Raw genomic sequence first — 27,033 nt, forward strand, 5'->3', positions numbered from 1 at the left:
ACTAACCTGATTGAAATAAAAAAAAAAAACACAATCTCCTTTTTTTTTTTTTTTGCATTATCATTATTATTCTGTAACTCTGACTGCATGTGCTGAAAAAAATGAGAAATAATATTTCATAAAAACGTTTAAAAATGCCAGAGAAGTATGGTAACACCAGTGACAAAAAATTGTTACTTTTTTATTTAATTTATCTTTAAATAAATGCACAAAAAAATAGAAAGTCATTTATGTGTATTCATAAAGTCAAAGTGTAATAATAATAATGTGGTATAAGTTTAAATGTTAGAAAAAGAAATACATTTTATGACATTTTGTCATACCAAAAGTAAACGTTTCTGTAGAATGACCCTTATTGTATCATCTGCCATTTATTACGGTTGTTCTTGCTTGCTTACCTAGTCTGATGATTCAGCTGTGCACAGATCCAGACGTTAATACTGGCTTGTCTGCCTTGAACATGGGCTGGCATATGCAAATATTAGGGGCGTACATATTAATGATCCTAACTGTTACGTAACAGTCGGTGTTATGTTGAGATTCGCCTGTTCTTCGGAGGTCTTTTAAACAAATGAGATTTAAATAAGAAGGAGGAAGCAATGGAGTTTGAGACTCGCTGTATGTCATTTCCATGTACTGAACTCTTGTTATTTAACTATGCCAAGGTATATTCAATTTTCCATTCGATGGCACCTTTAATCTTAGTCCTAACTTACTTTCACAAAGGTTCCATAGAAAAGCCAGAGGAACTCAGATGAATCTTCACCTTCTGGTTGCATCTAAGTCGACGGTCCTGAATGCGTGTGCATTTTTGAGACTTTGACTTCTTGCATATGAACCTTCATCAAAAAGCACAAATCACAGCATCACTACAGGGTCTTATAACAATGATTTGTGTGAGAAACCGATCAAAATTTAAGTTGTTATTGACTGCTAATGAGCTATGAGATCTAGGGAAGATGTAAAGAAAAATACATTTATGAATGACAATTCTCAAACTTTTGGTTTGTTCCTCACAAAAAGGTATTATGTGACTTCAGAAGACATGGAATATGCTGCACAAGTCAAACTTTTATGTTGTTTTGGTGTCCTTTTTAAAGCTTAAAATTGCATTGATAAGACATTTACTGATGCAAAATGTATGAAGAACCAATACAAACCCCTCAAATGTCACACTACAGGCTGGTCTTGTGCGTGACCTCTGCAAGATCTGGATTCCTTCCTCCAGTAAAAACCAAGCATATACCCTAGACATGGATACACATTATACAGATAAAATTATTTAGATTTTAGGGACTGATAATTCTAATTTGAATAATTCATTTGAACAATTCTATAATGATTTAAATGGATGAGGATCATGTCACTCCAAACCTATATGATAGACTTTCTTCTGCAGAACACAAAGATCATTTGAAATATATATTATCAGGGTTCAAGCGTTTTAAGGCCTTTAAGCACTTGCGCAAAAAGATATGTTTTATTTAGCAAGCATGTAACCATTTAAATCATAGATGGAAAAGACAATTTACAGCCAATACAGGCAATTTACCATAGAAAATATAATGTTTTTCAGCCATTTCATGGGGTTTGCCATAGAAATACAACATTTTACACTTTTTTAACAGTTATAGCCCCACCTATGGCCTGATGTCCATAAGTATTTACACTCCTTTAGAATCATGTGCTCACACAATAAAGAGAAGTTCTCAGTTTTCGTTAAGGAACGACAGGCTTTTGGGTAGACTTGGCCATGCTGGTTTCTCAAATGACCCTGCTAAAGGCCAAAGTTCAACATTTTTTGATACTATTGACCTAAAGGGTCCCGAGAAATGTGCCGCAGTCACAGGTTGAGCCAAAAACCTAGGCCTAGTTTGCAAAATTTGTTTTTTAAAATAATCTAAAAATAATAATAGCTGCTCAAAATTCAGTGGCCAATGTCGGCCATGTTTTTTGAGATGCGTCAATGTGGCCCCTCGGATGAAGACACCTGATGATTGGATTAACGGTGAAGTAGTTATAGCTGTTTTCATGTTTTTTCATGTTATAGTACCACCAAGTGACCAGTCGCCACGTCTTTTTCATGTGACCAGAAAATAAGTTCTTATATAGATGTGCTGAGTTTGGTGAAAATATCTCATTCTGTTCATGAGTTATAGCCATTTTAGTAAAAGTGGCTCTGCACACTTTGAACGTTTTGGTGGTCCTTAGGGACCATGAATCGTAATCATCTCTTTTTTTTTTTTATAACTATTTACAATCAACTTGATTGGTTCCAATTGGGTCAAAAACCTAGGAATAGAACACAAAAGTAGTTTTTAAAAAAAATCCAAAACACCTGAAAATTGAGGCAGGGATTCCAACGATATAAGACACTTTGAGTCTAGGCCTAACGGTTCAGGAGCACTATCAGCCCAATCATGTTTAGGGGAGAATGATGATCCTTGGAAAATGTAACAATTACCATAGTGTTTCAGTGCTTCACGTTTGAACCTCTAATAAGGTTGGTAAGAAACAGTTTCATTCCCATTGAATTCCATTGTATTTTCCAAAACTGTTTGGGACATCAACAGTTATTTTGTGTTCCTCAGAAGAAAGTAAGTCATAACATGAGGGTGAGTAAAATAAATGACAGATTTCTCATTTTTGGATGGATTATGAGTTTAAATATGTGCTACACAGTTCCTAACAACAAACAAATTTATACAGGAAGACAGAAGATGATTTCACATGTTTTTCTTACTCGAGTTCTGTTAGACTGGAGCAGTTCTGGATGATTTGGAGGATCCAGTGAGTCCACATCTTACTTAGACAGTCCAGTGACATGTTTATCTTTTTCAATTTAGAGAAAGAATCAAGAACTGACATTAATGCATCTGAATCTTCTTCGTGAATTATCTGAGTAAGTTTGGCCCACTCAATGTTGATTGGCTCTGGACACTGAGAGGTGAGTTTGAGCGACTGCGAAGGTGTTGAAGTTATTATCTTGATACTATAATAAAAGAAATTAAAAAAATAAACAGAATTGGCATCAATGTTGTTGTGTCTATAAACCAACAAGTCGCTGTTTTGAATAACTCTTTGTGATTTTTTTAAATGATGATTAATTAATGGACTTTTGAGCACCAGTCATTATCTCCATCATTAGTTGATAGTGTGGTACTTTATTGTTTGATCTCTTTTTGATATAACTGGTTATCCAAAATATAAACGTCACACAAGTTCATCTGGTTATCATGAGAAACAGTTATTTGATGAAAAAGTTAACAGTTTTTTCTGTTCTTCACCTGATTTTTTCATTGATTGACAAATGAAGATAACACTCAAATTTTCTAAATATGAAGAGGACATCAATGCTGCAAATCAAAGGACAGAAAAAAGATTCATGAACTGAACATAAAACAAAAGCACACTGAAGGATGATAACTCATGTGTACATTAAATACTTTAAATGTATAAAATGTATTTTGAGACATTACCGTGTTGATCTCAGGTTCTGTTCTCTTGTGAGAGCGTTTATCAGTTCATCAAGATCAGAGTCTGATGAAACTTCTACGTTCAAGCTTTAAAATCAAATCCAGAAGATGAGTGTACAGACTAAATAATCAAGTTAACTTGCAATAACAAATCATAAAAACATAATGACATTTATAAAATGTATTAAATATGTATCACTGGTATGTATACATTCATATCAGTGTTGTATGAATAATATAAAAAAAATAGAATGAATTATATAGATATTAATAAGATCCATCATGTATCTGTCAAAGCACTTACCTTACTTTCTTAAACTTGTGATAAACAGGCAGAATCATACGGAACTTTTCAGGTGTTAATGTGCACACAAAAAGATCCAGTTCTTCGATGCACTGACAGCACTGAGAGCAGTACAGCAGGGCCTGGCAGTCTGTTCTTCTTATGAATTGATCATCTGCATGAATTCTTTTCCAGGTTTTCATAACTTTTTTCACAAAGTCCTCTTCATGAAGTTCATAGAGACAGTGAAGGTAAAAAAAGTGCTTTAACTGAATATGTGTGAATATTTTGAACCATTTTCAAAATCCATTCTTTCAGACGAGTCTGTGTTTTTGAATGAACAAAGAGACCATGTTCCTCAAGTGTGCGTCTCACATCCTTATTCAGCAGACCAAATGCAAACTGCACCACAGCTGAAAAATGTGAAGGAAAAAAATGATGACGACTTGAGTATTTATTAATGGAAAATAGCTGTGTAAATTTTCTCTTGGACTCTTTTTCACCCAAAAGGACATAGTACAGAGCAGTGAAGAACTCCTGAAAGCTGAGATGCATGAAACTGAACATTGTCTCCTGGCGGATTCTTCTCTTAAACAGGAACTTGCACAGGAACGGATTGCCAGCAGGGTCTGAAACTGTTTCATAAACACTTTTCTCATCCAACAGGACTTGCTGTTCCAGCATCCCTCTCTCTGCCAGCTGACCCAGACTCATCAGCAGGGTCGGGATGGACTGACTCGAACCCTGGCAGTGATGCTTCAAGAGCATGCACACAAAGTCAACGTAGATGGAGGTGGTGGTTTCCAGTCCACTTGTTACATCTGCAGCGGTTTTGAGTCGTTCCTTGATAGTTGTGCAGATGATCCAGCAGACGACAGGGATGGAACAGGCGGTGATGAGAGTTTCATTCTCCTTCACAAGTGTGTAAGCCTTCCTGAAAAGTTCCTCATTTTGAAAAAACTTCTGGAAGTACTCCTCTACCCCCTTTTCTGAAAATCCCATGATCTCAGAGAAACGCTGAGGTCCTTTGAGCAGTTTACTCAGTGTATCTGTGGTTGTAGATCTGGAGGTGACCAGAAGGAAGGACTCTGGCAGGATTCGACCCCTCAGCAGGTCACAAAGAATGACGTCAGCTGGGGCTTTCTGAAGCAGATCAGTGTGTGGTGACATGTCATTAATGTCCTGAGTGAGTCTCAGCTCATCAAATCCATCGATGATGAAGAGAATCTTCTCTGGTGAATGCTGTAGTACCTGTGAGATCTGATCTGATGTTAAACTACAACTGCAGCTCAAGATCTCCGCCAAACTCTTTATGCCACAAATGCGGTTTATTTCTTTACATTTAAAGTGGAACACAACATCAATCTGCTCTTTGTAGAGGTCACCAGATGCCCAGTCCATCATGATCTTCTGCACAGTGAAAGATTTCCCGTTCCCAGAATTCCCCTGCAGTATAACGGCACTGGGACGAATCCCGTGTCCATCTGGGTCAAACAGAGAGTTCAGATGGACAGAGTCATCACTGCTCCGGGCACTGAGGACCTGCTGGAAGCTTTCTCCACTGGATCTGATCTCTTCTTCTCTCTCTTTTTGACCTTTATGTCTCTGAAGGATCAGAGGTTGTGTGTAGCGCTCAGACAGCAGCACATGTTCACCAGGCCGTGAGTTATACTCGGTCACACACTGATACTCGCTGCAGATCCGCTCCTTATATTTTAAAATCACAGATCTTGTTGCTGCACACATAAAATAAGCAATATTAAACAGGGTTAGAGGATTTTAAACCTAATTCTGATTCTAATAGAGTAAGACATTTTAGAGCAGACTGTAAGTAGCTGCTAAATTAAAAAGGCAAAAGGTAAAACATTCAAGACATATCAGATTTATCTCTTACCTGAGGTTTGTGTTGTTTCAGAGGGTGGGCCATTCGAAGCAGAACCTGCAGAAAATTAGACAAAAACACTGTTTTCATGCACCTGTCAATTTTGGGATTTTGTGCTTTTTGGCTTTTCATAAAGTGTTGGAAAGAGGACTGATGGAAAGAAAACATCCAAAATACACTTTTGTGTATCTTTTATAGCACTTTATATATTTGCGTCTGTAGATTTCAATTACAGTACGTTCACCGATCAGGCATAACATCATGACACTGACAGGTGAAGTGAATAACACTGATCATCTCTTCATCACGGCACCTGTTAGTGGGTGGATATATTAGGCAGAAAGTGAACATTTTGTCCTCAAAGTTGATGTTAGAAGCAGGAAAAATAGGCAAGCGTAAGGATTTGAGCGAGTTTGACAAGGACCAAATTGTGATGGCTAGACGACTGGATCAGAGCATCTCCAAAACTGCAGCTCTTGTGGGTGTTCCCGGTCTGCAGTGGTCAGTATCTATCAAAAGTGTCCAAGAAAGGAACAGTGGTGAACCGGCGACAGGGTCATGGGTGGCCGAGGCTCATTGATGCACGTGGGGAGCGAAGGCTGGCCCGTGTGGTCCGATCCATCAGACGAGCTCCTGTAGCTCAAACTGCTCAAGAAGTTAATGCTGGTTCTGATAGAAAGGTGTCAGAATCAGGGTTTCCGTTGTCCGGTAATTACCGGACATTGGCCGGGAAAAAAATTAAATGTCCGACAAAATTAAATCTCTCCGGTCAAATTGTCAGATTAAAACTGCCTAAAGGGGCTCGCACACCGGACGCGAAGCTCAGCGCCGCGCAGCGCCACGACACGTTTTTAAAATTCAAACACATTATTTTCTATGAGTGTACGCGCCTGTCCGCGGCACCCAGAAAACAATAGAAAACAATGTTAAGACATGTAGCGGCGCTGCGCAGCGCTGAGCTTCGCGTCCGGTGTGCGAGCCCCTTAATAATAGCCCCTTAATAATTCCGGCCCCGCCCCCCTAACACAATCTGAATCGACCGTTTGAAAGTTTTTAAACAACATCGCATGTTGCATTTCAAATAAAGCGCAAGCCTAAAGGCTATAATATAGACCTAAACCACGAACTATAGAGAGACGTTTCAAATATGGCCAGGCCCAGGCAGACTAGCCTTAAAAGATTTTTTCAGAGGCCAGACGCGAAGGAGGATACTGAATCAGGAACGCCTGAAGCCTCAGATGTCCAGAGCCAGACAGCTCCGCCACCACCGGAGAAAAAGCCGAAGTGTAGGGCGTATCGGTCGGAATGGAGTGACAAGTTCCCATGGCTAAGATGTGAGGTAGTTGATGGTAACGAAAAAATGTTCTGTTCGTGCTGCGAAAAGGCAGGACGACGCAACGGATTCACAAGAGGGTCGAATAATTTGAGAATAATCTGTGGATGATATGGAAAAGGCATTAGAACACATCGTGGTGGAACAGATCCGTGAAAAACTGAAAAACAGTGACTTCATTGGAATAATAATTGATGACATGCTTTCTTGGAAATTACGATGTGGACTCCGGGACAGCAAGATGCATTTAAGATCGCGTTGTTGCGGTGCTTCGCAAAATGGATATAGCACTGTCCCGTGTCATTGGCCTGGGTTCAGATGGTGCAAGTGTAATGATGGGAAGGTATGGTGGGGTGGGTGCTTTGTTTAAGCAAGCAAATCTCTTTTCTATCCAGGTGCACTGCGTTGCCCACAGGGCTGCACTTGCTGCGCTGGACGCAGAGAAAGCTGTGGAAAACATCAGAGCTTACAAAAACACAATCTCCTCGGTGTACTCCTTCTACAGACACTCTGCCACCAGAACAGCCCGGCTCCGCCAATTAACAGCTGCACTCAGTGATGAGGACATGGTCAGCCTCAAGCAGCCGTGCGCAGTCCGCTGGCTATCCCTACACAGGGCTGTGGAGGCCATGAAGCACAACTGGGCAGCTGTGGCCATGGAAATTAATGAAGAGGCAGTGGGAAGAAATACCCAATCACAAGGGCTGCTTGGTCAAATCCAGACCTACAGCTTCATAGCCCTGACTCATGCACTGGCCGATCTACTACCAGTGATGACAAAACTGAATTTAGTTTTTCAGAAAGACAACGTCAATCTTTCCAGCATCCGACCAATAGTGCAAGCATCTGTCTCGGCATTTACACACTTACGAGATGTCCCCGGTCCAGAAGAGGAAACATTCCAGGCGGGATATAAAGACGGCACATACAAGGATGTCAAAGTGACCAATTCAAGCGACCGCTCCATTCAAGCCTTCATAAAAGCCAGAGAACGCTATGTTCAACATCTGATAGATGCCTTGCTAGATCGGTTCCCCGAGGATTGCATGGATCTACTTCACTGCCTCGATGCCCTTCTGAACCCCTCTAGATATCCGCAGACACATAGTGGTGAAGGGGTGGATTCTGGAATCCACTGCCGCTTCAATATATATCTTTTAAGTTATAAATCAACATTTATATTTCTGTTAAATTATTTGAATGACTTCTTCAATGTATATTAAAGGATCTATTTTCCTCTGTACCTTTCACTAAGAGAAAAGAACATGTTATCAGTATGTTTTGGGAAAGTTTCCTGCTCAGAGCAGAGCTCAGATCAACTTCAGCCTTGAAGAAGCTGTGAATCATGTGTATCTGTGTATGTGCGCTAAGTGTTTTGTGCAGGTCCCTTTGTACTGGACAACTGGCATTCTGCTTGAGACCAGCAGACGCCACATCATGACCCCAAAAGGACATCCGGTACCTAAATCTAGGGTCCCCATCGTCATCACCGTGACGAAGGGAGATATGCTTCTTACTATCTGTCCACGTGTGGAAAATTTCTAATCTTGTCTATTTTCCTTAGCCAATCAGAATCATCCAACCTGAAGTAATGACGTAGTTAGTGGACACTGTTAGAGTATAATTGTTGTGGAAATGTGAATGTACGCGGAGCGGCCTACGAACTCCTTGTGAGACTTGAAGCTGGCTTCTGCTGATGAAACTGCAAACTATTCTTCATTAAATTTTTCTTCAATTTAGTATTTTTTTAAACTTTGACTCCGGGTCTTTATTCAACATATCTGGTTTCAAGGGTCCTAAACTGTTTATCCCCAACAGTTTATGGTGGAGGGTGCGGGCAATCATTCTTTGGTGACATCCCTGGCTAAACAACAAACAAGGTCGGAAGCTGTTTTATTATTTGGTTAGGGCTGTCTGAGTGGAAGAGATTGGGGAAGGAGAACGGCAAAGCTTCGCTCAGACGTGAGTGAGGAGTACCGTAGAACCGGATTTGGAGGCCGGGGAGGTACACTAATTATACTAGCTTCATGATATTGATGATCATTGAATTTGATAGTATAAGAAGTCGCTGAAGCCACGTGACGGCAGGCAGCGCATCGGACGCACTCCAATACAGGGACACAAAGTGTTTAAAACACTGCGTGGTGTACAGAGGTACCCCTACAGGGAGTGTAAGACACTGGATTTGGAGGCTCCAGTGGCACCGTGAACCTAACTCTGTCTCTTCCACATCAGATAGGGGGACCCCCGAGCTTAGTGATTCAGACAGTTAGGGATAAAGTTATTAGTTAATTACAAAATAAAAAGAAACATTAAATAGATATAGGGTTTCTTGTTTGCCTGGGATGCATCTGGAACGATTCCGAGAAAAGTAAAAGAAAATTGTGACCCTAATTGGATTGGACCAGTATATGTAACTGATTTTGGAGTATACTTTGCAGTTTCATCAAGCAGAAGCCAAAGCTGTGTTGTTTAAAGATCGCCGCCTCCATCTATTTCATGTGAGTATTAACTTTGACTAAAATATGGCCGACAAATTGAGTAACTTGATCAGTCCCGATACAGATAATGAGGTAGAAGAGAGTAAACGCTGTAAGCAGCTCTGCTCTGAAGCCCTCCCTTCAAAGACATTGGCCGAGATTATTGAGAAAATGGTTAGTCAGGGTTTTGATTCTGATTGGAAAATTAAACAACAACCTGACTGGCTACAAACAGGAAAGAACCAGAAAAATTCACTTTTTAGCCATTTGTGCTTATTCACATATTTTTAAAATGGTCAGGGTGCCATTAACCCCTGATGGAAAAATCCCAGATGTAACTGAGGGATGGTTCAATTTGATTGCCCAATGTGATAAAAATGACAAGGAGTGTTTTAATTGTGGTGAGAAGGGCCATCTCGCCCGTAATTGTAAAAACCCACCTAAAAAGTGTAGACAGTGTGGTAAACTTGGACATATTGTAAAATATTGTGAAAAAAAAAAAAAAAAAAAAAACCTTCCACTCTGTCTGAGAATGAGCTTGTGAAATTGAGAAATAACAAGAGATAACAATAAGGTCAAAAGATTGTAGTCTTAAGGAATTCCTTTTGAAGGGAAATCTATAATAAGTTGTATATTAAATAGACAAAAACAGGTTAATGTAAAATTACTGAAAACAAATCTAAAACGTGATTTACAAAAATATATAAAAAGTAAGTAGAGGATGAAAATAGGGATGATTGGATGTTCTTAAAGTTTCAATTTATGGAAAAATATTTGAACAGTATGTTTTCTTGTGATGAGCACATCACTACTGTGAATGTGAATAACTAAATGACGCTAAGTTCTAAATGTTTGATTTTTGATGGTCAAAATGACAGAAGGTTTAAATGGCAAAAATGAGACTGCCAGTGTCACAGAGACTCAACCTGATCGGAAGTAACAGTGTCTAAGTTTCCTAATATATGGGTGAAAGACAAATATAAAAATTATGATTATTTGAAAATGAATGTCAATTCTGGCAAAGTCTTAAGCTGGTCCAGAGTTATAAGACAGTAGGTAAAGTTTGATGTTAAAAGTTATAAAAAGGCAGAGTACCAGTCCTGAAATCCTCAGTCTCTCTCTCACTCAAAGTCAGCTAAAAGCTGCTATCTGAGCTTGTGTCATAAGTGATAATAAGCTATTTATAGTGAAGCACAGTGTCTCAGTTGAAAATCATGGACACAGAGATGTGAAAAGAAATGATTGCCATAAAGAGGTTAAGAGGTTAAGTTGTTAAATTTGTTGTTAAATTTGTCAAAGTAAAACTCAATGAGTATAAAGAGGTCTCTAAAATGGTAATACAGACCTTGAATGATAGAAATGACTATTTTGATGAATTTCTTCTATGACCAGTATTTTTTTTTTTTTTGTCTGATCTTTGTCACCACCATGTGCAGGGCCGATGGCTCCAGTTACAGATGTGGCAGAACATTACACTGAATGGACAGTGAGAATTAAATTCACTGAGAATAATCTCAGCACTTATATGTTGCTGCTGAGAGAATGCACAGTCTAATGATTTTAGTGATTAAATACTGCTGTCATTAACCTGTCTCCATGTTTTAACACTATTAGGCAGTCCAATGGCTCTGGTGGCTCTTGAATGCAACTTCCCTAAGCTCCAGAAAACACCTGATTCTGGTGAAGAAAACTGTCAAAGAACTGGAATGGGAAAGAGCGGGTACCAGTGTGCACGAGGTGATTTCTCAATGACTGGTAAGATCCTCTTTGGCCAGACGAGGACAACCTAAGACAGGGGGTTGCCGCCGCCACTGGGCATCTACCCTGGAGGGAGGTGTTTATGTGAGATGGGTATGAGAGTTGAGCGGATGTCTGTGAGGCCAGCAGCATCATTAAGGGGGGAGCTGTCAGAGATACAGCAGTCCGCCCCAAAAATGTTCCTCTATACCACTCACCAGAAACCGCGTTCCTGAGAGGGCTTGTTTTTCATTGTGACAAGCCCACAACTTGATGCAACTATGCCAGGGGACAAGACCCTGAGGAGAAGATAATTGATAAAGAGCTGATGGGAAGGAGCTTTCAAGAGCCAACTGAGACCATGAGGTGATTGTCCGTAATTTCTGGGGAGACCAGAGTAAAATTAACATGATGTTGGTTGCCCTGTTGGCAAGAACTGTATAGAAGTTTTAGATTCAACAGTACTGTGAATCCCTGAATTCATGAGGCTGTGTTGATTTTGAACTAATGTGTCTGTATTATAGTTTTTACTCCTGCAGAGAGAATAATTCGTAGACATGGTGGTGGTTAAAGATAAAGACTGATTTTGAAGAGTCAAGAGACAGATAAGTGCATTCAGCATTTAAACTAAAGACAACCTCAGAAATGGCTACAAGCATAACATTTTAGATGGTGATAATGGCTTTTATTTGGAAGTTAAAAAAAAAAAATGTACATTTCAACCTTTGTGAATGACCAAGGTTTCCATATAATAATTTAATATTAAATTCTGTCTAAGTTACAGACTTATTCTGTTGAAAAGATTATTAGTGCAGTAAGAGAGAGAGACTGTTGGGGCAGAGGGAAGGATACTCTGTCTGTTATCAGCCTGCTAAAGCTTAAACAAAGCAATGAGATTAGAACCAAAACAACCCAGCTGACTTTTCTGAAAACAAATTATAGTGAAGAGACATAATTTTAGACTGCATAAGAGTAAAACCTACAGGAAAATGGGAAATTTAAATGCGTTTTTTAGATTTAAATCCAAAAGCAAACAGTGACAATGAGCAGGTTCATATTCATGTGTCTAGTGGGAGTGTGTGTGTGAGGTTGAATGAACGTTATGTTTTGTATGTGTTAGTTTGGGGAAATAATCTGTCCTCAGTTTCTATATGTCATTAACCTCTGTAATGAGTGTTTTATCATTACAGATGGGTTAAGTGAAATGACAAATTTTGACAAGCCGATATTTCGGATTGAATCTTATGAAAAGACGATACAGAACATGGGAATGGTAATTATGACTTTTGTCATGTATGATGTTGATTTTAATTATTCTCTGGATTAGTATTTTTAAGAACATTTATATAAATTGGAATTATGGAATTAAAGATTGCCGTTCATGGGTTAAAAACCCTTGTCTAAATTCAACTGAGGGTCTTAATTTAAACACTGTCTTCTTTGTTTAAACAGAATGATAAACGTAAATTTTATAAGATTTGACGGCAGAGACAAAGTGACACATTGGCTAAGTCACTAGTAAATTATCCAGAGAAACCCCTCAAATTTATGGAAGGCCAGTGGGCAAACAAAGGAGGAGTGAATATAATTGATAAACGTTTTATTTATTATTGGGGTTTTTTTTTTTTTGGTTTGTTTTGTTGGGTTTTTTTTATCCATTAAATGGATGCATGTCATTAGATGTCTAGAGAAATGCAATTTATGTAATAAGGGTTGAAGGTGAAAGAAGCTATTAGGCTGTTTGTGCAACCTAGGGATTTGAAAAAAACAATAATTTGGTTTCTGCAAAACAATAGAGATAAGTGGGACCGAGACAGTAGCGATAATATATTTTTAGATCTGCAGACTAACAATTTGATGGGATAGAGTGAAAAAATTATAAGCAGTTGGAATTATTGTGATGAAAAAAAAAAAAGTTAAACTGTTTCAAAAACAGCTTTAAAGAAATTGATACTGTCTTATAGTACAACATTTGTATAATTTATAAGTGTTATGGAAGGAAATCTGTCCGTTTGTGTTTTTGTTTGAAAATTTTGGTGCAGTGAGTAATAATGAAAAAGATCCCTGCCAAAGAAGAGGGTTAAGATTTTGGTCATTAAGATTTTGGTCAGCCTATGCAGTCATAATTGACAAGAAACTTGAGTTTAAAACTGACTTTAAAGGAAGTCTTAATTATTATTAAATAATTTTGAATGCTGTACTTTTGACAGTCTCATTACTGTGAAATGTGAAAATTGAGTTTCAGATTAATAATAATTAGGTATTGAGTATTATTAACAGTGAATGTCATGATAAAGATATCAGTCAAGACAAAGAAATTGTTACTCTAACTAAATTTATATGTTTTGATGATTATGTCATTTTGATGAAAAGTTTTTAATGAAATGTTTTTTTTTTTTTTTTGTGGGCTATAATGGATCTGTTGTGAAAAGAAATCTTAACAAAAGGATTATTAAGTAAAAGTAACAATTCTATGTTTTATTGGAAAGGATAATTGAAATGGTTATGGTCATGTAAATTTAATTTCTTTTATTTCTATTAAGGTGTTTAAAAAAAGAGATTTAAAAGATGTTCTACAATTAAGGTGGTACATGCTGCTATGTCTATAGACTGTAAACTGAACAATGATTTAAGAAACTTAATATACTTGAATTATGATGGGTCTTATTTATTTATTTATTTTTTGTTGTTGTTTATTTTGAATTAGACCACAATTTTGTTTTTAATCTTAAAAATGATCTATAAGGGTATAGTGAAAGGAGTGGATTTACGATCCATCACTTTGTAATATATAATGAATTGGGAATTATATTTTTCTAAAAACCAGTGTATAGATCCTGGTGTTTATGATTACAGGCAATGTCCTTATTTAGTATCTGAGGAGGGTCTGGCCCATGCCAGGAATGCAGTAACAGTGCTTGCTCATTTAGACCGGCTTCCAGAGAATAAAAATGTATTTGTTTTGTAGTCAAGGAATTTGATGATAAACCAAATCACAAAGATTGATGTAAAGATGACTATGTGTAAGGACTGAAGGTCAATAATGCACTATGTGCTCTGTAGAATATTCTGTTCTAGTTAAGCCCTTCGAGGGAAAACATATTGTCCATTTTATACAATTGTAACATGCCAGGGGAGCATGGGTGAGCAATGTTAAATTTTGAAGCAGCCTAAATTAAGACCAGATGTGGTGTTTAAGACTTCACATTGGCCTTTTAAGGGGGGACTGAAGGGGTGGATTCTGGAATCCACTGCCGCTTCAATATATATCTTTTAAGTTATAAATCAACATTTATATTTCTGTTAAATTATTTAAATGACTTCTTCAATGTATGTTAAAGGATCCATTTTCCTCTGTACCTCTCACTAAGAGAAAAGAGCATGTTATCAGTATGTTTTGGGAAAGTTTCCTGCTCAGAGCAGAGCTCAGATCAACTTCAGCCTTGAAGAAGCTGTGAATCATGTGTATCTGTGTATGTGCGCTAAGTGTAATTTATTCTTTTTTTAAACTTTGACTCCGGGTCTTTATTCAACATATCTGGTTTCAAGGGGTCCTAAACTGTTTATCCCCAACAGTGGTCAGTAGGAGATGTTGATATATTATATGGGTCATTCTACAGAAATGTCCACTTTTGGTATGGCAACTGGCAAGGTGTCTTAAAATGTATTTGTTTTTTTAACATTTAAACTTACACCACATTATTAGATTAATAAAAATGTAAAATATATAAATAAAAATTTATATTTTTTATGCATTTATTTAAAGACGGCATGTAACTTTTAGTCACTGGTGTTACCTTACTTTGGCAATTTCAAAGGTTTTTATTAAATATTTTTCATTTTTTTCAGCATAATGTAGTCAGAGTTAACGAAAAATAATAATACAACAAATATGGAGATAATGTTTTATTTATTTTAATCAGGTTTGTTAAAAGTGTGCTTGAATGAGGTTAGTTCGTTTGCGCAACCATGTAACAATGAAACTATTTGAAAACCGGTTAAAAATGAGCACACTTTAAGTGTAATATTTTTGTAAAAGCTAGGGACAGAAAAATGGACATTTCCACAGAATGACCCATACAGGCGTACTTATAATAAACACAGCATTCTTTTGCAGGCCTATAATTCTAATATCGTTCTCACCTATTACATTATCTTATAGCTCTCCAAGAATATGCAGAACCAGCGATCAGAAGGATTATTTGCCATTTTACAAGCCTTGAGTCTGCGGACACCGCTCCTCTTATCGATACCGTAAGCCTGCGACGTGATGCCCTCGCTGTCATGACAGCGCTCCGTGGCTATGGCGGATTGCATTTCTCCACAGCCTGCGAAGTCCTCATATGTGATTTCAACGAAATGTATCTAGAGTGGACCAAGCTCGCCAAGATAGCCTGTGTAATCCCTGTCTCGAGTGTTCCTGCAGAGAGGGGGTTCTCGCTGCAGAATCGGATCAAGACGAAGCAGCGAAGTCGCCTTGCGGAGAACAAGGTTACGCGGCTTATGCGCATTGCACTTTGTGGAGAGACACTGGGAAGTTTTGATTTTAAGTCGGCAGCTGCACAATTCAGCACTGCAAAAAAGCGTAAAAAGTAGCCAAAAATGACGCGAGACAATGTTATAGGCCTAGTCATTTGTTTGTTCAAGTTAATTTGACAAGGAGTCATTTCACACGGTGGCAAATTTAAATGTTACCATCTAAATGAGACATACTTAGTTTATAATTAAGTTTTCTTGAGTAAAAACAATGCTATATTCGGATATTTTATGTGGGGAAGGGGGGTTGGTTTGTTAAACTATGAAATGTGAAACCATAGTAAAAAACAATTGGTTGATTGATGCCAATCGGACGCGTTTCATGTTTTTTTTTCCGTCTATTTGAAAGTTTGGCCTGGTTATTTCATTTTTTAAGTTACATAAACTGCTTGACTAATTAAGAGGCGATATTTGACCAGCATTTCATCAAAATGTCCGGAAAACGAAACTTCTGCCGGTCACTTTGACCGGCACCATTTTTTTCTAGCGGAAACTCTGGTCAGAATACACAGTGCATCTCAGTTTGTTGCGTATGGAGCTGCAGATCAGTCAGGGTGACCATGCTGACCCCTGTCCACAGTGGACACGTGAGCATCAAATCACGTTTCTTTTACATGATGGTCGGGTGCGTGTGCGTCGCTTACCTGGAGAACACATGGCACCAGGATGGACTATGGGAAGAAGGCAATGTGATGCTTTGGGCAATGTTCTGCTGGGAAACCTTGGGTCCTGCCATCCATGTGGATGTTACTTTGACATGTACCACCTACCTAAGCATTGTTCAGACCATGTACACCCTTTCATGGAAACAGTATTCCCTGGTGGCTGTGGCCTCTTTCAGCAGGATAATGCTCCTGACACAAGGCAAAAATGGTTCAGGAATGATTTGAGGAGCACAACAACGAGTTTGAGGTGTTGACTTGGCCTCCAAATTCCCCATAATCCAATCGAGCATCTCTGGGATGTGCTGAACAAACAAGTCTGATCCATGGATCCACCTCACAACTTACAGGACTTAAAGGATCTGCTGCTAACATCTTGGTCCAGATACCACAGCACACCTTCAGGGGTCTAGAGGAGTCCATGCCTTGACAGGTCAGGGCTGTTTTAGCAGCAAAAGGGGATCAACACAATATTAAGAAGGTGCTCATAATGTTATGCCTGGTAGATCGGTGTATGTTTTCTCAAAATTATTTTTTTCTCTTGCTCAGAGTCAGAAATTTCCACTTCAGCCGCACTTACTTCACAGTTTTATTCCTATCTATATTCTGAAGATTTTTATAGAGTGGTTTGTTGATATACAGGTACTGGTCATATAATTATCATCAAAAAGTTTATTTATTTCGCTAATTCCATTCAAAAAGTGAAACTTGTATATTATACTCATTCATTACACACAGACTGATATATTTTAAATGTTCATTTCTTTTAATTTTGATGATTATAACTGACAACTAAGGAAAATCCCAAATCTCTAATCCGCTAATTAACTCAAAACACCTGCAAAGGCCTTTAAATGGTCTCTCAGTCTAGTTCTGTAGGCTACACAATCATGGGGAAGACTGCTGACTTGACAGTTGTCCAAAAGACGACCATTGACACCTTGCACAAGGAGGGCAAGACACAAAAGGTCATTGCAAAAGAGGCTGGCTGTTCACAGAGCTCTGTGTCCAAGCACATTAATAGATAGGCGAAGGGAAGGAAAAGATGTGGTAGAAAAAAAGTGTACAAGCAATAGGGATAACCGCACCCTGGAGAGGATTGTGAAACAAAACCCATTCAAAAATGTGGGGGAGATTCACAAAGAGTGGACTGCAGCTGGAGTCAGTGCTTCAAGAACCACTACGCATAGACGTATGCAAGACATGGGTTTCAGCTGTCGCATTCCTTGTGTCAAGCCACTCTTGAACAGACAGCGTCAGAAGCATCTCGCCTGGGCTAAAGACAAAAAGGATTGGACTGCTGCTGAGTGGTCCAAAGTTATATTCTCTTATGAAAGTAAATTTTGCATTTCCTTTGGAAATCAGGGTCCCAGAGTCTGGAGGAAGAGAGGAGAGGCACACAATCCACGTTGCTTGAGGTCCAGTGTAAAGTTTCCACAGTCAGAGATGGTTTGGGGTGCCATGTCATCTGCTGGTGTTGGTCCACTGTGTTTTCTGAGATCCAAGGTCAACGCAGCCGTATACCAGGAAGTTTTAGAGCACTTCATGCTTCCTGCTGCTGACCAACTTTATGGAGATGCAGATTTCATTTTCCAACAGGACTTGGCACCTGCACACAGTGCCAAAGCCACCAGTACCTGGTTTAAGGACCATGGTATCCCTGTTCTTAATTGGCCAGCAAACTTGCCTGACCTTAACCCCATAGAAAATCTATTGGGTATCGTGAGGAGGAAGATGCGATATGCCAGACCCAACAATGCAGAAGAGCTGAAGGCCACTATCAGAGCAACCTGGGCTCTCATAACACCTGAGCAGTGCCACAGACTGATCGACTCCATGCCACGCCATATTGCTGCAGTAATTCAGGCAAAAGGAGCCCCAACTAAGTACTGAGTGCTTTACATGCTCATACTTTTCATGTTAATACTTTTCAGTTGGCCAAGATTTCTAAAAATCCTTTCTTTGTATTGGTTTTAAGTAATATTCTAATTTTCTGAGATACTGAATTTGGGATTTTCCTTAGTTGTCAGTTATAATCATCAAAATTAAAAGAAATAAACATTTGAAATATATCAGTCTGTGTGTAATGAATGAATATAATATACAAGTTTCACTTTTTGAATGGAATTAATGAAATAAATCAACTTTTTGAGGATATTCTAATTATATGACCAGTACCTGTATGACTTTATACAACATTTTTTTTCTAGACAAATGGTGAAATTTTATTTTTTCTGGCTGTTGACAATATTTTCTGATGTGTGAAGTGATAAAAAAAGATCTGAAATCCCCTCTGTAAAAACTTTCAACTCTAATGGTCAAAAAAAAATTAAAACAAATGTTCAGATTTGTGAAATGTATGCAAATTAGTGCAAATTTAATTGGATAATGCCTCATTTGCAAATTTAAACATAACATTTAAGAAAACTTACTAAAAATGTTTGCAATTCTTAATGTAATCAATCAACTGGGGAAGTATGGTGATATCTATTTGTTAATTTTTTTCCCTACCTGGGGTGTCTCAAATGTCAATAAATTATGAGATTTCAACAGCTACATCTAAAACATATTCAGCATTAATATAATTTTATTAGAAAGTATCTATTAGATCCTTTTACTAATAAAACAATGAATACTTTTTAGCATATGACATGTGATTACACATCAAAATACTCAATATATTATCGAAAAAAAAAAAAGATCATAGTCAAAATGATCAGCATCTATGAAATGTACAACACATTTTACTTACTAGGTGTATTATGTATGATGTTGACATGGCCTGTTATTGTATTGTTAGTGAGCACAGGTGCTGTAATCTGACTTCCACTCTGAGCTGCAGCGCTGACATTTGCCCCAGCATCAGATCTGACAATGTCCTTGTTACTGACAAACACTAAATGACAAGGTAAAAATGTATTTTAGGCACCCAATAACTCTATTATTAATGTTTATTAATGTTCATTTTAGCCTTAAATATCATGAATGAAATGTGCACTTAATCAAGCTTTGTGTAATGATTTGACATGAGCTGAATTTAGGGTGATTGGGTCATGAGGTCAAATGGGACAGTATAACTATAGAATTTATTTTCTCACTTAATGAGTGAAAATAAAAACTTTTTTGCTGAGCCCTAGCTGTGAGACCACATCATTAAAATGTGATGACCTCATTGGCGTGACATCATGTGGGTGGGCGGGGCAGGCATTAAACAGGAAGTTGGACTCTGAAATGCATGAACTGAGGAAATGACATAAGCTCTTGATAGTTTTAATAATAAGGTCCTAAAATTGTCATATACTATATTGTACAAACTTTTTAGGTGGATGGGACAACATAATTTTAGCTAATTGGGAAAGTGCTGAAAGGCTTTGCTAATTAAGAAAATGATTAACCTTGCAATAGATAATAATTGGTTCCCAACCTCGTTATTTGTGCAAGCTCTAATCAACCACAAAAATATTCATGAACTAGCTACATTTTGATCAAATAAAATGACCAAATTCTGAAAATAGAAACATTATAGTTAAACTTTTTAACTGATTTTTATTTTTTTTGCAACAATAAAACATATTCATGTTTCTGTTAATGGTTTGTGCAGATTAAATGTGATTTAGTTAAATTTAAATTAAATTTTTTGAATTTTGGACCTAAAGTATTTTTATTTTTTATTATGATTTTCTTGATTTTAAAATGTTTTCAATTACTTTTAGACTTCAAACCTTTTTCTTTTTTTTTTTTTTTTTTACCTCAATTGCATGTGTTGTACTGTATGAATTGTAGATGGATTTATAAATTGAGAAATAAAGCTAAACAAAACAAACATGGGCTCATAATAGACAGAAAAGGAAATATTGCAAATGAAATTATATCAAAGTATGAACTAACTTGTGAAATACAGTAAATATGCTTACACTGCCCTAAATAAATGAAAAGATGTGCTGTCCCAGTCACCCAAATGTTACCAAAAACATTTTTGGGCTCAGTTTACAGTATATATAATATATAATAATATAATTTAACATTGATTCCTCCTCAAATGGATAGTTAAAGGATTAGTTCACTTTCAAATAAACTTTTCCTGATAATTTACTCACCCCCATGTCATCCAAGATGTTCATGTCCTTTTTTCAGTCAAAAAGAAATTAAGGTTTTTGATGAAAACATTCCAGGATTTTTCTCCATATAGTGGACTTTACTGGCCTCCAAACGGTTGAAGGTCCAAATTACAGTTTCAGTGCAGCTTCTAAGTGTTCTACGCAATCCCAGATGAGAAATAAGGGTCTTATCTAGAGAAACCATCACTCATTTTCTAAAAAAAAAAAAAAAAAAAAATTATATATGTTTTAACCATAAACTGTAAAAAAAAATAAAAAAAAGTGTCCGTGACGTCACCCATAGAGTTCTGAAGAGCAGTTTTGAAGCGAAAATGAGGCCGTTGCCATCTTAGCAGCGCGTCACCGCTCATCACTCCCGGATAACTGAAATAACTGTGACTGGTTGCTGAAACCACGCCTGCCTAGCTCGACGTGACCATGTTAGCAGGCAAAAGAGCTATCTATCTATCGATCTATCATTAGAAAGTTCTAAAGGTTTACTGTCAATATACAGTGTTTTTTAGATATAGATGCTCCAACACCAGTAATTAATTTGTGTCGAGTGTGCAAATAACAACACAAAAATCAAACGGGACTTCATACCTTTATAATGAAATAGTGATTGCGAGATGAATCCAATCTGTGGCACTTGGGTAAAATAATTTGTCCATTACAAAACAAAATACAGTACTTTTTGTCCACAAAAGTGTTAAATCCATGAAATATTAATATATTATCCATTGTTTGCATTACATTTCTTCTGAATGATCTGCTCTCCATCATCGTTCTTCAAGAAATAATGCAATCTGAGCAGAGTATGATCGTATCTAACAAACAAATGAGCCCGTGTCCAAAGTATAATTTTTCATAATAGTGCTGCAGCTTTAGTTATAATATCCAAGCAGTGCTGTCGGAGTTTTATACGCTCCTGGTATTGTCATTTTAGTAAATCTCAGGAAAAAAAAAAATTTAGCCAATGCCATGATCCAACAACATGTGTTCCGTTTATCTTCCGCATGCAAGCACATGTACACAGACGCACATCAGTCTCGACTATTAATGCAAGCCATATTTTATAATTGTATAAAATAATCGAGAAAAAAAACACAAATACGGCTGAGATGCCAAATTCAGCGGCTGGAATTAGCTGAGGTATCATAACAGCTCACAGACAGCAGCGGCAATCTACCTGTCACTCAAGTGACCATGCCCTTAATTATGCAGAACTTTAAGGCTTAATATAATTTAAATGGATGAGTTATAAAAAAATTCAATGGCTGAATTAAAAAAAAATTTTTTAAAAATTGTAAACATGTTTTTTTCTGCTATAAACCTGGCCGTTTTAACATGGGACTCAATGAGATTCTGCTCCCTTTTGGAGCCTGTCCCTAGCGGCCAGTCAATGAATTGCAGTTTAAGCCACTTCCGTATTGGCTTCAGGAGAGACTGGGGGAGGTTGCCGCTTGGTTTTAACCATAAATGCTCATCTTGAACTAGCTCTCTTCTTCTTCTTCTCTATTTGAATTCCGGCAGTGTAGACACTGCTAAGTGTATTACTGCTCTCCACAGGTCAAAGTTTGAATTAATTGATATATACTTGCACTAGCATATTGTATATGACAATTTAGTTCAAACTTTGACCTGTGGAGGGACAGAAATACACTTAGCAGCGTCTACACTGCTGGAATTCTAATAGAGAAGAAGAAGAGAGCTAGTTCAAGATTTATGGTTAAAATGTAAACAATGAACTCTGAAGTCCACTATATGGAGAAAAATCCTGGAATGTTTTCATCAAAAACCTTAATTTCTTTTCGACTGAACAGAGAAAGACATGAACATCTTGGACATGGGGGTGCGTAAATTATCAGGAAATTTAAATTTGAAAGTGAACTAATCCTTTAACATCTTCAGTATTACAGAAATGTATCATGTGCTGCTGATGTTTTTAATTTATGGCAAGAAATCCAAAAACTGTCCCAATCACCCTTAATTCACCCTAACTTTTTTTATTTTTATTTTTTTTTAAACAGGGATGCAAACAGGTAAGGGGGAAAAAGGTGAGAACATTGCGTGGGGCGGGGCATGTTTCGCAAGATATGTTTTTTTTTTTAATTATTATTTTGCTTTACATGTTAATTTGTAGTTTCTTTAAGGGATTTTTTATTTATTTTTAATACGGTATATATCCAAAACTGTAATGCAGGATATTTAAGACAATATTGGCTGATTAGACGACAATACTGAGCTAAACTCTCTCTTCACTGTTCCCTACATCTCAGACCTCAAAAATATAAAATATTCTTCTTTAAAAACATTAGTTTTTAAAGTAAGTGTAAGAACACTTTCTCATTGGATCAATGCAAATCCCATAAGTGACCTATTTTTATCTCAAAAAGGTGAGTTTTCACTGAAAGGTGAGAAGTTTGCATCTATGTTTAAAGCACTTTACAGACTGAAAATAAAGCTTGAAAGAATAATTTAAGTTCTTTCGCCGTGTCTGATGAAATCATGTCACACCCAAAACCATGAGACAAAAAATATTTAGAAAATGCCCAGATGACAGCCTACTGTTAAAACCGTCCATCTCAGTCAGTTCATTCTCTGCAAGAATAGAAACACAAACAATAATAAACAATAATATAAAAGTGAATGTTAATTTTAAGAACTTTAAGGATATTTTATACACTTAAATGGAAATAAATAAATCATAGTGTTAAAAGCTTGTGTTAGGAGTCTTACCAGCAGAACAAGTTTATTTAGCGTGAGTTTTGCGACGTTATTCGATATTCACAAAGTTTTATATTTTTGATATTAATTAAAATATACTGTCAAATCATATGTAATTGCTGTTTTCACTACTGATTATGGGCTCATACATAAATATGCCATAATTTAAAGCTCAATAACATTTGAAGGAAATAATTTACAGTCAAAACCAACATGTCAGCTATGATGCATACCTTTCATATTTTTTGATATAGTAGTGAAAATAGCAATTTTTACATATGATTTGGCAGTTTATTTCAGTAAATATCACAAATATGAAAGGTTTGCGTCACAGCGGACATGTACATGAACACTTTTCAGTTGGTTTTATGACTGTAAATTATTCTCTTCAAATGTTAGTGAAGTTAGAAACGTTCATACTAATATTGGGTGTAACTTTAGAGACGGTCCCGTCTTTATAATTGCGAATATCAAACGTCAAAACAACTTCATGCCAGTGGCGACGTTACCTTATTTTGAAGGATGTTGAAAGCCAGAATGACGCTGAAGACTGGTGTTTCCGTTATCAATCGCTTCCGGCATTCCGAGAGGATGTCACAAAGAGAACTGAGGCGTTTCTTAATACCAAGTAGGCGAAGTTCAGACTTGTTAGTTCGGACAAGTTCGGCTCAGGAGGACGGGAGGATTCAGCAAATGGTACAGCAGCGAACTTGATAACGCTCGCTCTACTCCAGTTAAACACCACTCTCTTTTCGCCTCTTTTCGTTTTCATTTTTTTCAAGGTTTTAAACATGAATACCACACAAATGTGGTTCAGACAACGTTCATTGATACCTGACTGCCTCTTCTTCTTCTTCTTCTTCTTGTGACGTTTATAGGCGGTGGGCAAGCCAACTTTTGATGCATTACCGCCACCAACTGAACTGGAGTGATAATGGGAAGGATTTATATTTTTATCTACATCCATATACACCAATATATACACATATACATACATACGCACATAAATCTTTAAAAAGAAAAAAAAAACTTATATAATAGATACAGGAAATTTCAGGAGAATATATCTTATTATCATTCGTCTGAATTTTCTATTGCTTAATATCAGTTCTAATGTCATATTATTTGCCCCTTCTGTTTGTATCTTTGTTTCCAGCATTGGTCTCTCTTTACTATATGCTCTACACTGTAATAAAATATGCTCCACTGTTTCGATTTCACCACAAAATCTACAAAACCCAGAAGGGTGCTTCCTGATTGTATGCAAGTTTCCATTTAAAGATGAATGTCCTAATCTTAATCATGTTATTATTACTTCTTCTCTTCTTTTAAAGTCACTTCCAGTCTCTTTAATTTGTAATCCTACTTTCTATTGGATTTTATATAGATGTCTACCTGTCCTCTCCATATCCCATTTTTGTTGCCAAGATTTAATAACAGCTTGCTTTATAATTATCTTTGCTTCTGCTTTACTGATTTTTACATCAATTGCCACATTATTTTTATTCAATGATCTTTTAGCATGTTTATCTGCCATTTCATTTCCATCTATTCCAACATGTGCTGGGACCCATAAAAATGACATTTTTGATTGACCCGATTTAATACCTGGCTGCCTTCATAAAGGGGGCTGAACAAAAACACATCCGGGGATTTCGGCTAGATTTGAACTTTTAGGTTATTTGCAATCACATGGTTCTGTTGACGCGCAAAGTTCGGGTGGAGGACAAGAAGTGAAAATAAGAATGGAAGAGATGGAGAAAAGTCAGTAATGTGCTGGTTTGGAAAGGTTTAAACAGAAAATCGCAACATATGTTGGACATAATAATTATGTTCTGAAGAGGAGCGATTTTTCTACTGATTTTTTAAAGATTTGACTGTGATCGAGGTGGAAGATATAGTGAATCTACCTTTTTTGAGTAATGGACCCACATCATATTTGGAACCATCATCAAGGATCACATAAGATTACTGAGGGAGGGGTACTGCACAAAAGGCAAAAGTAAGATACGGGATTAAGATGGGATTTTCCAGTTATCCTGGCTGAATTTAGCCCTGACTCAGTTGCATGAAAGTAAATTAAGCTAAATTAAGTTAACAACCAGGCTAAGATTAATCTCAGTAATTTATCTGTTAGTTCTGCTGTCAATCCTACTAGAAATTAATGTGTTTTACAGTCACTCCATGGCCTTCTGTAAATATGTTGCATCATTTTAATTATCCTGCTTTAAAATATTAGATATAGTGTCATTCATCCAAGTATGCCTGTTATTTTACTGTTATTATGAAGACTGCTGTCAGAGGTTATATTATTGCAGTTTGTTTTGATTAAGCCTATCCTTTAATAAAGGATAATGTATGTCACTCTTTCATGTGTACATGCATTTTATTTGGCACTGGTAACACACGTGTGTTTATCTTCCCAAATTCTAGATCCACTTCACCGGATCAGTAACTAATGTAGTGTACTGGACATTCATGAGAAAGGTGGGAGATGTTTTTGGAATTTTTTATTTTTATTTTTTTTATTTTGCTGTCATCACTTGTCAGCTTAGAGATTTGGAGAGAAAAAAATATTATGATTAATACACTGTGTCCTTTTTTAAATGCTAAAATCAGCACAAATATGTCAGCAGACACTATTCTTCTAATTTGTACATTATTTTCACCTTACCAGCCTGCAAAATGTTCTTGACATGTTTGTTCTTTAAGAAGGATAGATAGATAAGAGAGATAAACGATTATATCAAATTATCAGTTTAGATTAGATAAAATTAATTATATAGGAAAAAAACCTAAATAAAAATAGATGAGATAGATTAAATAGACAGATAAAATAAACTACAACTGTTAATTTGTGGAAATGACAAGAAACTCCTTGAATTGTAATTATGATGGTTTCAGTGGAGCACTGGTTATTTGGAGCATGTTATTATCTTATATCTATAATTGTTGTTCAGTTAGGTACACTGTAAGACATTTTATTATTTATTTATTTATTTTAGAAAAACAGAAAAGGTACTGGTAATTTTCTGCTAAGACATTACCTGTTAAATTTAACCCTAAAACACAAAATGCAATGTGTAATTTAAAACACAGGTAAAACACCTGTGAAAAATTAACAGTCATATTGTGCCCTATTTTTATGGAATTTTCTTAGAGTGTAACACACGACTAACAAATACACTGCTTAAAACTATAATTGCTCAAAATCTGTAGTTTTACTAGTAAAAAATAAGAAAATACATCAAATGTAATTGTAACTGTTCAATAATTCAATGTTAAATTTAAAAATACAAATATCTGATCATAAAGATGTTGTTTATATTACATTTACAAATAAAATATATTTTTATATATATTTTTTTTATAAAATCATGGGCCAAGGCGCTTGGCTAGCCAAATTAGACATCACTTCTGCTTTCAAAGTGATGCCCATTCATCCTGATTCATGGCACTTATTCGGGGTATATTGGCACAGGAAAAACTATTTCACCGTACGCCTAACTATCAAAAACAAAAGCAGCCCAAAGATTTGTGACATGTTATCAGAAGCTGTTTGTTGGATTTTGTCAAACAACTACGCCATTCCTCATCTCATTCACCTGCTGGATGATTTTCTAATCATATCGCTGCTTGGCGTCACACCAGCTGCGAATATCCTCATAGTCCAAAAAGTTTTCACCGAGCTCGGAATCCCCATCGCCCAGGAAAAAAACATGGGTCCCACCACATCCATTGAGTTCCTCTGTATTCATTTAGATTCAGTGAAATGTCAGGCTTCCCTGCCCAAGGAAAAAAATCGACAGGATAATCCTTG

General features: G+C 36.8%; 1 protein-coding gene and 1 pseudogene across 1 annotated transcript; one reads left to right on the forward strand and one right to left on the reverse strand.

Annotated features, from left to right (window-relative positions):
* Positions 1–218: 218 nt before the first annotated feature.
* LOC137012379 (NACHT, LRR and PYD domains-containing protein 1 homolog) lies at positions 219–24,061 on the reverse strand (annotated as a pseudogene).
* LOC137012380 (zinc finger protein 862-like) lies at positions 6,684–9,479 on the forward strand. The gene has a single exon (XM_067375544.1). It carries the CDS (start codon positions 7,253–7,255, stop codon positions 8,195–8,197), a length of 945 nt encoding a protein of 314 aa, XP_067231645.1. The 5' UTR covers positions 6,684–7,252; the 3' UTR covers positions 8,198–9,479.
* Positions 24,062–27,033: the final 2,972 nt, after the last annotated feature.

Source organism: Chanodichthys erythropterus, chromosome 22 (genome assembly GCF_024489055.1).
Source record: "Chanodichthys erythropterus isolate Z2021 chromosome 22, ASM2448905v1, whole genome shotgun sequence".
Classification (NCBI taxonomy): domain Eukaryota; kingdom Metazoa; phylum Chordata; class Actinopteri; order Cypriniformes; family Xenocyprididae; genus Chanodichthys; species Chanodichthys erythropterus.

Bases quoted from the DNA above. Each gene is read 5' to 3' on its own strand.
- LOC137012380 (XM_067375544.1), top strand. From the start codon at position 7,253: ATGGATATAGCACTGTCCCGTGTCATTGGCCTGGGTTCAGATGGTGCA.